General features: G+C 34.3%; 1 protein-coding gene across 7 annotated transcripts in view; it reads left to right on the forward strand.

Annotated features, from left to right (window-relative positions):
* PHF6 (PHD finger protein 6) overlaps positions 1-12,686 on the forward strand; it is an 86,778-nt gene that overhangs the window by 39,103 nt on the left and 34,989 nt on the right. For all 7 annotated transcript variants that reach the window (XM_036270496.1, XM_036270497.1, XM_036270493.1 and 4 more), the window contains 3 exons: positions 646-750; positions 3,234-3,367; positions 12,502-12,631. In XM_036270496.1, coding sequence (XP_036126389.1) covers positions 646-750; positions 3,234-3,367; positions 12,502-12,631 — 369 coding nt within the window. The remainder of the gene's footprint in view (positions 1-645; positions 751-3,233; positions 3,368-12,501; positions 12,632-12,686) is intronic.

Here is a 12,686-nt window from a genome sequence, read left to right on the forward strand (position 1 = left end):
CTCTCTTCCCTAATAGACTGTTAAATTCCTGTTGGATAAGAACTATACCTTATCTTTGCATCCTTAGATATAGGCTTGATACATAATATACATAATGTTTTTTAATTATATTGTGTTGAATTTACTCATCCCATTTATGATTAGGTTTTAAAATATATATTATTTATATCAGAGGTCCTTAACCAGAGATGCATATTATATTTACCTGAGGAGCTTTTTTCCAAAATATGTGCCCCTGGAGTAGATCCCAAACATGTCTCTTTGGAGGAATGAAATCCCCAAGTAATATTGATCTGCATCCAAGGATGAAATTTGTCAGTTGAAACTATTTTTTAAAACTTTGTGGAAATATAAAACAGTTGAGATGACAGCATGACACTGTTGAAATCTACATCGTTTAATGAAGTATTTAATCTTGGCTCCATACTGGCAACATTAGTTTTATTTCATTCTCTTTACTTTGGGTTATATTTAAATCAGAAATGGGAATATATTAAAAATATTTGAATGGGTACTTGATTATTAAGGAAAAGTCCTCTTTCTTGGGAATACTGAAATAATATAACATATTTGTTACTATCTTTAGTCTTTTTCTCAAAAGGACTCTGAATATTTTAAATGTTCTTGCGTTTTTTTCTTCTTTAGTTATTTTCTTCTGGCACAGTCCAGCTCACAACAACATCAAGAGCAGAATTTGGAGATTTTGATATTAAAACTGTTCTCCAGGAGATTAAACGAGGAAAGAGAATGGTCTGTGGTTTTATATTTATGTTATCCATCATTTCTCTTCTTACGTTCTGCTTTAAATATACAACACATCCAAATTTATCCAGCCATCAAAAACTTTAATATAAAGTAGTTCATATGTTAAAAAACAGTATCTATTTGACTTATTTGTAATGTAATAAAGGATTCTGATGTTACTGAAACTTATTCCTCTTTCTATGTAACTTTATTACTTAAGAGAATTACACTGAGATTTATATTTCAGGGTATTTGAGAATCTTTTAATTACAAAAAGATGTGAATGTAATGCTACTTATTAAGTTTAAAATGTTAATATTGCTTAAATCTACCTCAGTCTCATGTTTTTAAGCATACTGAATTGTTAATAAATAGCTTTAAGTAATATCGGCATCTTTATTCATCATTCTTTTACATTTTATGAATACTATAAAATATCAATGGAATGCAAAATCTTTTCTTTAAGACAGCAATTATCTCTAGAAATTACTTTAATTTTTGAAGTCTTTTAATTGTGAAAATTTTCAAACATATCATAATTAGAAAGACTAGTAACACATCTATCCATTACCTTGACTCATCAGTTATCAAGAATTTATGGCACTCATTTCATCTGTGCCTTTTAATCTTGTTGCTTGAAGTATTTCAAAGCAGAGCTGAGACTTGATGTCATTTTATCTCTACATATTTCAGTATGTATCTCTTAAAAGTTGGACGTTTTCTTACCTAATCACAATGTTGTTACACTTTATAAATTAACAATGAGTCCTCAGTGCCATTTAATACCCAGTTTGTATTTATATTTCCCCAGTTGTCTCAAAACTGTCATTTTAAAGTGTTAATAAGAACCTAAAGAAGGCTCATGCATTACATGTGGTTGTTATACATTCCTTCAGTGATCCAGGGCATGCCCTCCTCCTTATCTTTGTTGTTTCTGGTTTTGTTTTGTTGTATGCCATTAACTTGTTAAGAAAATTAATTGATTGTTCTATACTGTATTTACATGTTTTTATTTGTCTGTTTCCTTTTTCATGATGCCATTTAACTTGTGTCTCTGTTCAACAGATTTTCTTTTAAATTGAAGTTAGATGTAAAGTCTTGATTAGATTCAGTTTCAACATTTTGAGGGAGTAAGAATATTTTACAAATGGGACTATATCATCCATATTTTATCATATCAGACAACTCATAATGTCTGATCCCTCTGTTCTGAAATTCCCCTTCAGTCTTTCATCAAGTAGTTTCAGACATTGATAATATTTGTTTGAATCATTTTTTTCCCGGCCGGTGTGGCTCAGTGGTTGAGGGTTGACCCATGCACCGAGAGGTCACCAGTTCAATTCACAATCAGTGCACATGCCCAGGTTGAAGGCCTGATCCCCAGTGGGGTCATGCAGGAGGCGGCCAGTCATTGCTCTCGCTCATCAATGTTTCTATCTCTCTCCCCCTCTCCCTTCCTCTTTCTCTCTCTAATATCAATAAAGAAAAAAAAAAATTTTAATAACCATTTCTTTATGGAACAGCACTTTTGAAGGTGTGAAGATTGTTGAAATTCTCTGTTCCATTTAAATCCATTTTAGTTTATTGATACTTTGATTACACTTTTAAAAATGAAAGTCCTTTAAAACAGAATTTATACACTAAAAAGGAGGGGGAATCATTTCATCATATCATACAGAGTAATGTTTTGACATCTAACTAAAGTCCAAATAGCTGACTAAGATAACAATTCAGTTCTGTTGATCAAGTTATTTTACCTCTGCACTCTTGAATGTTAGGGTAAGCACTAACCTAGCATTTTCCCAAGTGTGCTCCAAAGGAAATTAGTCCATATATATGCACCCTTAGCCCTCCAAAAATAAAAGGGCATCTGGAGTTCAATAAAGTTGAGAACTGTTTTACTAGACCCTCCTTCCTGGAGAAAACATGAGAAGTTTATCCATCGAGCAATCTCTATAAAACTAGCATTTCTCAAACTTCTTTGACTATGAGACCCTTTGTCAACAATCATCTTTTAATCTTGAACATTCTTGAGGCAAAAGCTGATCTAGGCCAGATTGAGGTCTTGAAAAGATTTCAGCCCCTTCAGTCTCCCTCTGCCCTTTTGCCGACTCGGGGAAATTGCTTCCCCGTCTTCTCATCCCATAATAGGAAAGGAATTAATTCCAGGGAAGAAAAGAAGCCAACCACTGAAATATAGAATGTTCTTTTTGTGTGTGGCAGTACTAAGTATTTAATTTATGTTTATATGTCAGATCTTTAACAGGGGATAACTTAATATAAGAAAGTCTATCAAAATTTGGTTTAAATTGCTGCATTATTTAATATATTGCTATATAATGAGTTCAGTGCATTGTTTTTCAATAGAAAATTGGCTGTTTTCTTTGTAAGCTCTAATATTTGGCTGAAATATGGCTAAAATAGAAAAAATGATATTGCATAAACTTTGAAATACTGCTTATGATTATTCTTTCTCTTCCCTTAAACAGAAATGTACACTTTGTAGTCAGCCCGGTGCTACTATTGGATGTGAAATAAAAGCCTGTGTTAAGACTTACCATTACCACTGTGGAGTACAAGACAAAGCTAAATACATTGAAAATATGTCACGAGGCATTTACAAGTAAGAGAACAATTGTCTATTTTCCTAAACTTGTCAGTAAGTAACTGCCCTTGAATAGATGACAGTTTACTTCACTATTTTTAGGTGATATTTAGCTAAGTATATATATGCTAAGGACTCTATGTAAGAAATGAGTACTGCAAATAGCATTTTCTTCTGACTACACATCCCCTGGATTAGCATTCATTCAAGTAGTAATTTTTATGCTTACCATGTGCCAGGCATTGTACCGTGATCTAGGCATGCAATAGTGATCAAAACAGACACAGATTGTGCCCTCATGAAGCTTACAGTCTAGTGGGAGACACAGATTAATTAAATAGCCACATAGCTAAGTATACAATTACAAACCATAGTGCTGTAAAGGATACATTACCTAGTGCTATGAGAACATATAACAAGGAGAACCTAACCTAGTCCATAGTGGGAGTGTTTAGGAATTTCCTTAAGGAAATAGTGCTTGAGCTGAGATGTGAAGGGTGAAGATGAATGTACATGTTGGGAAAGTGCTGTAGGCAGAGAGTGGGACAGAAGCAAAGGTACAAATGGAGAGGTGAGTTAGGAGGCTACTGCTGAGGGTCCAGATGACAGTTGTTGGGAGCTTAGAATAGGATAGGCTATGAAGATAGAAGTCAAAAGATACTCATGGAAGAATGATGAGAGTTAACTTTGAAGGTTTGAGATTATATGTTACCCTCTTTTTTATGGGTCTTCCACTATGCTACATTGGGTTAGTATTATTAATGTGCATCTATAATGGTTCCATTTCTATAACTGAATGTAGACTAAGTTGGTAGGGATCCCTGAATTTTTTATTTGCCTATGCAAATTATAAAGCACTTCCTTACTCTCACATTCTCAGCATGCAAAGAACCAGTGACTCAAGGTCTACTCTTTTGTGCACAAAGCAGTTTACATAAGCTGTCACCCTGTCATTTGGGCTTCTGCATGAGGTGCTAATGCTTTATTATAAAATTTGAAAAACCTTATTTAATAATAAAGGCACAGATGATTTTCACGTGAATTCTATAAAGCCTATAAGGAACAGATAATTCCAATGTTACTTAAAGAGGTCCACCCAGCACATAGCAAAAGATGGAAAACCTCTTGATCCATTCATTCTGTGAAACTTACATAACTATGGCACCAAAATTGATGAAGATAGCATTTGAAACAAAAATCTATACACCAATCTTATTTTATAAATATATATACCAAAAATCCTAAATAAAATATTGTAAAATCATATCAAGAGCTGTATTGTAACAATTTAAAGACTGTTCAACATTAGGAAATATATTACTGTGATCCATTGTAATTCATAAAGAAAAATCCTATCAACTCCTGGTGGATGGTTAAAAAAACATTTGGTACCATTCAACATCCATGAATTTTAAAGTTAATAAGTGTACTCTTGGTAAGCTAGGAGTCTTATTAGAATGTTTATGAGAAAACAACAGCAAATAGCTTATTTAAGAATCATGTGGAGGTGGATAGGGCCCTTTAGAAATGTTCTTTGCCTGGGCCCCACCCTCAGAGGTTTAAATTCAGTAGGTAGAGGCCCAAATCATGTATTTTGATGACTCCCCAGGTGATTCTCATATTCATCTCTAATTGAGAACCCACTGTACTAACATACTTTCATTCAGATCAGGAACAAGACAGGGCGCCTATTACCAACATTGCTTTCCATTTTCTTCTGGAAGATTAAGCCAGTGTAACAAGAATAGGAAGAAAAATGTATAATATATACTGTGAAGTCAAAAAACCTGTTCCTGTTACTGATATCCTTGTCTACCACAAAAATCCAAAGGAATATACTCTGAATTTATTAAATTTAATACTTAGTATGATTGATGTAGATGAGATTAATTTTTTAAAATTCCTCTAATAACTAGTTAGAAATGCAAAAGAAAAATGTCTACTTCTCACCCCACAACTAAAGGTGAACCTTTTTTAAAAAAAATAATTAGTGTTTTACATAGGACCCACATGAATGGCAAAATATGTTTCTTGATGGAAAGATTCAACATTGAAAGATACCTAATCTTCCCAAATTAATGTATACATTTAACATAATTTTAATGAAGTCAAAATTTTTGACTATTTTGTTTAGAAGGATAAATGTGCTATTATTTTTTTATTAGTAATGATTAAGTTACCTTATAAAGCAGAGAAAAAAATAGAAGCTTAAACAAGATAGAAGTTTGTTTTTCTTCTAAAAGACATTCAGAGGAAAGAAGTCCATATGGTGTAGGCAGCTTTTCAGTGTCATTGGGGACCCAGATTACCATCTTTCTGCTCCCTCATCTTTGTGGCCTCCTTCCATAGGAAGTAGAAAGAAGCAGGAGCAGAGAAAAATGGAAGGAAAAAGTGGCTATTCCTCCAGTTGAATCCATCTTTAATTAGCCTTCTTGGAAGTTCCACACATAAACTTCTCCTCAGCATCTCTTTTGTCTGAATTTAGTAACATGTCCAAGGGAGGCTGGGAAATGTACCCTTAGTGGCCACATGGCAACCCAAATAAAATCTGGTTTAATACTAGGCGGGCAGAGTAGAAAAGAGAGTTTGGGGTAGTCAGTTAGTCTTAATCACATACAGCCAAGAACATTTTTAATGTAATTGAGAAGAGAAGTCTATTAGATATCAAACCAATCATATAGTAATTAAAACAGTATGGTACTGGCATAGTGACAAAGATCACAAAAAAACAGATCCTCCATGTCTTTGTTGGAATCTTATAAATAATTATGGTAGCATTATGTATCTGTGGAGACAGGATGAATTATTCATTATTTGATATCTATACAATTGGTTCTCCATTTAGAAAACATAATTTGGATCCTTATCTCAGACTATACCTCCAAAATGGAGCCTAATGGATTAAAATCTTAACCATAAAAAACTGAGTAGGAAATAAAGAGGAATTTTTCTATAATCAAGTATAGGTCTTTCTAAACGTGATAGGAAACTAAAAAAATTTATTTGACATTAAAATTAGACTATATAAAGAGAACTCCAAATCATGAAGAAAAAACACAACCCGATATAAAAAATAGGCAAAGGAAATGTATAGAAAAAATAGCCATGGGTTGGTTATAAGCATGTGAAAAACTGTTCAACCTTATTAGTAATGAAGGAAATGCAAGTTAAAACAAAATCTTAGCAATTAGCAATTTTTGCCTAACTAATATTAGCTAGGTTCTAGAGACACAGGCATTCTCATTGGATGTTCAGGTAGAATGTAAATTAGTACAACTTTTTAGGGGAGCAATTTATCATTGGAAACCATACCTTGAAATAATACATTTATTACTAGTCTCTTTGTAGGGATTTATCTCAGGGAAGTGAACAGACAACAGTACAAGGATATATGTGCAAGAAGTTTCATTATATTATTGGTCATGATTGCTGCAATATCCACTAGGGCATCTTAGAATCAACTATACTAAGGACTGACCAGATTACCATAGATAGCGTTAGTCTACTCAAGACAGGAACAGCAGCTTGCCAGCAGGGCAGCATCAAATATTCCTCTTCTGTGTGAATTCTTGCAGTAGTCAATATAGCAGTATAACTCAGGTCCAAGAAGACATGATCCACATGGAGTGAGCATGGGATCTACCTTGGCTTAAATGTCTCATGTGCCATCATAGCCAGTGCCTCTTATAAGTTATATAGGCATAGATAATATTCAGGTTATACTAAAGAGGGCCAAAGATGGCTTCTTATAATATTTATAATTCTCCTAATCAAGATAGAGTCTACCAATTTGAGGGTAACATAGCATAGCAAAAGAATTGACACACCCATTTTTCGAAGTTGCCAGTGGAACAGAGCCAGAGAGTTACCCACAGGTGAAGATCTCGTGCAGAATAGGAAAATATAATTTTATTAACCTTTTACCCACAATAGCAAAATAAACCAGAATGTTCATCAGGAGACTTAATAAATTTTAGTTCTCGCATTTAGTAGAATATGATGCAGCAGTTATGGAATGACGTAGATCTGTGTGCAGAGTCATGAAGAGGTATTTCTGTGATAGAATAAGGGAGAAAAATAAGTTGTACATGTGTACAAGATATGTGCATTTTTCTATATGTAGAAAAATTTCTAGGAGCATATTCATAAACGGTTGTTACCTCTCATTTGTTGTATAGGGATGCAGGCGAATAGGCAATTGTATATTCTCTTTTATACCGTGATGTTTGGATAGTTTTATTGAATAATACATTATTATTTAAAGTAACAGACTCACCCGTCTGGTGTGGCTCAGTGATTGAGCATCGACCCATGCACCAAGAGGTCATCGGTTTGATTCCTGGTCAGGGAATATGCTCAGGTTGTGGGCCAAATCTCCAGTGGGGGTGTGCAGGAGGTGGCCAGTTGATGTTCTCTCTCCCTCTCCCTTCCTCTCTCTATCTAAATCAATAAAGAAAAAAAAAAATTTAAAAATAACAGACTCATTTTAAACTTCTAAAATCAGATGCTTGGAGAAGGTAGTGTATTTAACTTTACATTTTATTTAGATATTTTTATTATAATAGTTATCCATTTTTACTTTAGGAAAAAATGGAAAATATAGATAAGAAAAAAAAAACAGTTGATGTCAATTTTAATTCTATCACCAGAGATAACAATTTTAAATCTTGGAATACTTTCTTCAGACATGTGTGTGATTGTATATAAGTGTATATTTATAAAAACAAAGTTTTACTATATACACTTTTTAATAATCTGTTTTCCACTTACTATCCCTAAGACATTTTTTCTGTGAAAGTTTTACATCAATATTTTAATGATTGCATAGTATTCCATTTCATAGGTATATCAGATTGTTTAATCAGTTCCTTTCTTAGACATTTAGGTGGTTTTTACTTTTTAACTATTAGAAAACCATGTTGCAGTGACCATCTCTAAACAAAAATATTGGCACTGGGATCTATGATGATTTGAACAGCTTGTTTTATTTTTTCACAATTAAATTTGTTTCTAAAATCCGCTTATAAGGTGGATTACAGATTATTTTATCATAGAGACCATTGAGTTCAAATGGTAGTCCATATGCATACAGTAGTTTAGGGAAAGAAGAATAGACAAATAGGAAAAACAAGGAAGGGTATTTCTGAATGAAGTGGCTTTATTCTATATATAGCTTTTTTTTTTTTTTTTTTTTTTTTACCAGCCTTTTCTGGATCCTGAATATATTCATATTTAAAGGGCAAGGGAAGAGCCAGGCCAGTGTGGCTCACTGGTTGAATGTAGACCCATGCACCAAGAGGTCACCAGTTCGATTACCAGTCAGGGCATATGCCCAGGTTGTGGGCCCAATCCCCAGTGGGGAGCATGCAGGAGGCAGCTAATCGATTTTCTCTCTCACTGATGTTTCTATCTCTCTCTCTAAAATCAATAAAGAAAAAATATTTTTAAAAAAGAATTTATTAAAAAAATAAATAAAGGGCAAGGGAAGATTATATAGTGATTCTTTTTATCCTGTTTTAATTTTATTATCTTTTTGTACTATTTAAATATATATTTTTTTAAATATGTATTTATTTTTTTTAGAGAGAGAGGAAGGGAGAGAGAGATAGAAACATCAATGTGAGAGAGAAGCATTGATCAGCTGCCTCCTGCATGCCCCCTACTGGGGATCGAGCCTGCAACCCAGGCATGTTCCCTGACCAGGAATCAAATGGGACCTCTCAGTCTATGGGACAATGCTCAATCCATTATGCCACATTGTCTGCGCTAAATATGTATTTTTTAAATGTCAGACTCTCACCATAAAAAAGTAAGTTCTGTGACAGCAGCAATCTTGTTTGACCAGTCGACATCTGTGGCCTTGATGTCTAGACTGGTGAAGGACATGTAACAGGCCTATGTGAAATAGTCCTTGAATGAAAAATAATCCTATGAAAATATTAAAATTTGTTCTAATATCCTTTTAGATAAAACTCTATTTTAAAGTACGTCAAAAGTAGACAAAAATAGAATAGTATAACAACTCCCCATCTCAGCGGTTACTAAGTTATTGCCATAGTTGTTTCACCTATTTTTTTTTCTTCCTGGGGTGTATTAAAGCAGAATCCCAGATTTTGTCATCTTATCCCTATGTACTTCAGTATGCATGTCTTAAAAATACGAGTGTTCCTTACCTAATCACTATGCCATTATTATACTTTTTTAAATAAGTTTTTTGCATCATCTTATATTCAGGTCACATTTCTCCAATTATCTTAAAGATATCTTTTTAGACTTGATTTGTTCAGATCTTGATATATGCAAGGTCTCTACATTGCATCTGATGGATATGTCTATGTTTCTTAAGTTCTCTCTTAATATAGAGAAATCTCCACTCCATCACACATTTTACCCCTTGTTAAAGAACCTCAATAAGTTGTCCTCTAAGTCTTATATTCTAGATTTGCTTTTTTTTTTTTATCCTCACCCGAGGACATTTTTCCATTTTTTGTTCAGGTAGAGTGGGAGGGAGAGAGAGGAACAGAGAGAGAGAGAGAGAGAAACATCGATGCGAAAGGAACACATCGAGTGGCTGCCACCCGCACGACCAACCAGGGCCGGGGACAAACTGCAACCGAGGTACGCGCCCTTAGCGGGAACCGAACCCGGGTCTCTCAGGACCGCAGGCTGATGCTCTAACCGCTGAGCCAAACCGGCCAGGGCTATCTGTTTGCTTTTTCATGAGGCCATTTAACTCGTTTCTATACCCCTCCATATTTCTTGTAAACTAAACATTGATTGAAAGGCTTAATTATACTCAGATTATATTTTGGGGAAGTGATACATCATAGCTGTAGGAACCTCACTCTTGACATTTGAACTCGTGACTTAAAGAAAGACGTGATTCCCAATGCGCAGTGTTTGAAGAGTACAAGTTCTCCAAAAATTATTGAAAATGTTTTGAGGATAAAAAAACAATGAGAAAAACAAAATCAGAAGTCAGTTGTTATGTTTGATCCCCTAACCTTCCTGCCTCCTATTCTATGTACATGTTAGAAACCTCTCATTAAACTCAGTTTTAGATCATTTGTGTCAGATCAATTCCTGTATGATCATTTTTTATCCATTGCTGACCACAAGAGGGCATCCACTGAACATTTTTAAAGAATTGTTCTGCCTTGTTATCTTGTATCTACTGTTCTATCTTGTCATCCTGTAATGACAGGAATATGTTCTGAGATATGGGTGGCTAGTGATTTTATCTTGTGCAAACATCACAGAGTGCACTTACACAAACCTAGATGGGATAGTCTACTATACACCTAGGCTATATGGTATAGCCTATTACTCCGAGGCTACAAGCCTATACAGCATGTTACTCTATAAAACAACACAAAATTAAATCAAGCACAAGAGAAAATGATGCAATCAAGAGTCACTGTAAACATGTTATGCTGCCTGCATAACAACATACTATTTTACAGCAAACTTTCTTTTAGTAAGTGGAAACAGTACACTCTAACTTAACAATAAAAAGTATAGTATAGTAAATACAAAAACTAATAACGTAGTCCTTTATTATCATCAAGTATTATATACTGTACATAATTGTATGTGCTATATTTTTATATGACTGGCAGCACAATAGGTTTGTTTACACCAATATCACCACAAACACACGAGGAATGTGTTGCATTTTGATGTTATTATGGCTATGATGTCACTAGCTGATAGGAATTTTTCAGCTTCATTATAATTTTATGTGAACACCTTACTATATGTGGTCTGTCATAGACCTAAACATTGTTATGTGGCATATGATTGTAATTCGCCTAAAACTGAACTCAGATCAGCCCACCCTTTGATTATGGTGGGGGTGATTAGCTATAAAGAATATATTGGTACGTATACATTAAAGCAGCCTAAACTTTGGTCCAAAATTACCTGCATTGCTATTTTAATTAAAAACAATGAATTTCAATTAGACGGTGTATATGTCCAAATAAATGATTGTTGGAGCTACATGATGTCAAAGAATCACTCCAGAGATTATTTGCTAATTTTAAAGGGGAAAACCTATCTTTAAAATGGATCAATCTGGCTGTCACCACCACCTTAACCAAATATCAAACAGCATCACTAAAATGGAGCATTCTGAAATTACATGCCTCCCGAAGTATTCAGGATCGCCTACAAAGTATCCTGGGCTAACAACAACAAAAAAAGTTCAACCTAAAGCTAACCAAGCCCTGGGGCTTTATTTCCAGTTTATAGGAAATATAGTGTGACGAAGAACCAAATAAAACAGTACCACAGTTACACAAATCCATAATGTGGTAATAGCTGACAAGGATCTAATCTGACTCTTCCCAAAAGAGTATCATGGGGAAAAAAATTTGGAGGAACCAGTCTAGATTAAGAGAGACATAGCCAAATGCAGTTCCTAGAAAACTTTCAGGTAATTCATAAACTTATTCTAATGAATGCAGGACACTAATGATAAAAGGCATTTGAAAAGTTTGAATAAAATTGTTGCATGAAATCTTGAGCAGAAAGCAATCGTTATTTTATATCCAAAACTTTGTTTATTTGCCCTGGCTGGTGTGGCTCATTGGTTAAAGCGTTGGCTCTTGGACTGAAGGGTTGTTGGTTTGATTCCCGATCAAGGGCATGCCTCTGGGTTGCAGGTTTGATTCCCTGCCCTGGCCAGGTGTATGTGGGAGGCAACCAATCAATGTGTCTCTCTTACATCAATGTTTCTCTTTCTCTCTCCCTCCCTCCCTCTTTCTCCCATTACCTCCCTACCTTCCACTCTCTCTAAAAATCAGTGGAAAAAAAATCCTCGGGTGAAGATTAACAAAAAAACACACACAAAAAACTTTGTTTTTAATTTCATTGGGAAAATCGAGGAATTGCTTTATATTTGGGTATATGTGATAACTTTTATCCTAAACCAAAGGTTTTCTTTCAGATGAACTTTTAATACCTCATTAATTGAGTGCTTTCTTATCTTTTAGATAGAAATGGATCTGTATGTAACTAATTGTGAAGAGTTTTTAAGTGTGAATGGGGAAACCCATATTTTAAATGGGCACCAACCTCATCCACTAATGACAAATATATTCTCATGAACCATAGCAAAACATTAAGATTTTTATCTTTCATCATTGTAGACTATATTGTAAAAATCATAGTGGAAATGATGAGAGAGATGAAGAAGATGAGGAACGAGAGAGTAAAAGCCGGGGAAAATTAGAAATTGATCAGCAACAACTAACTCAGCAGCAACTTAATGGAAACTAGGTATGAAAGTTAATTACATCGGATCTATTGTCAGAATACAATACACATTGATAAA

This window comes from Molossus molossus, unplaced genomic scaffold (assembly GCF_014108415.1).
Source record: "Molossus molossus isolate mMolMol1 unplaced genomic scaffold, mMolMol1.p scaffold_m16_p_2, whole genome shotgun sequence".
Taxonomy (NCBI): domain Eukaryota; kingdom Metazoa; phylum Chordata; class Mammalia; order Chiroptera; family Molossidae; genus Molossus; species Molossus molossus.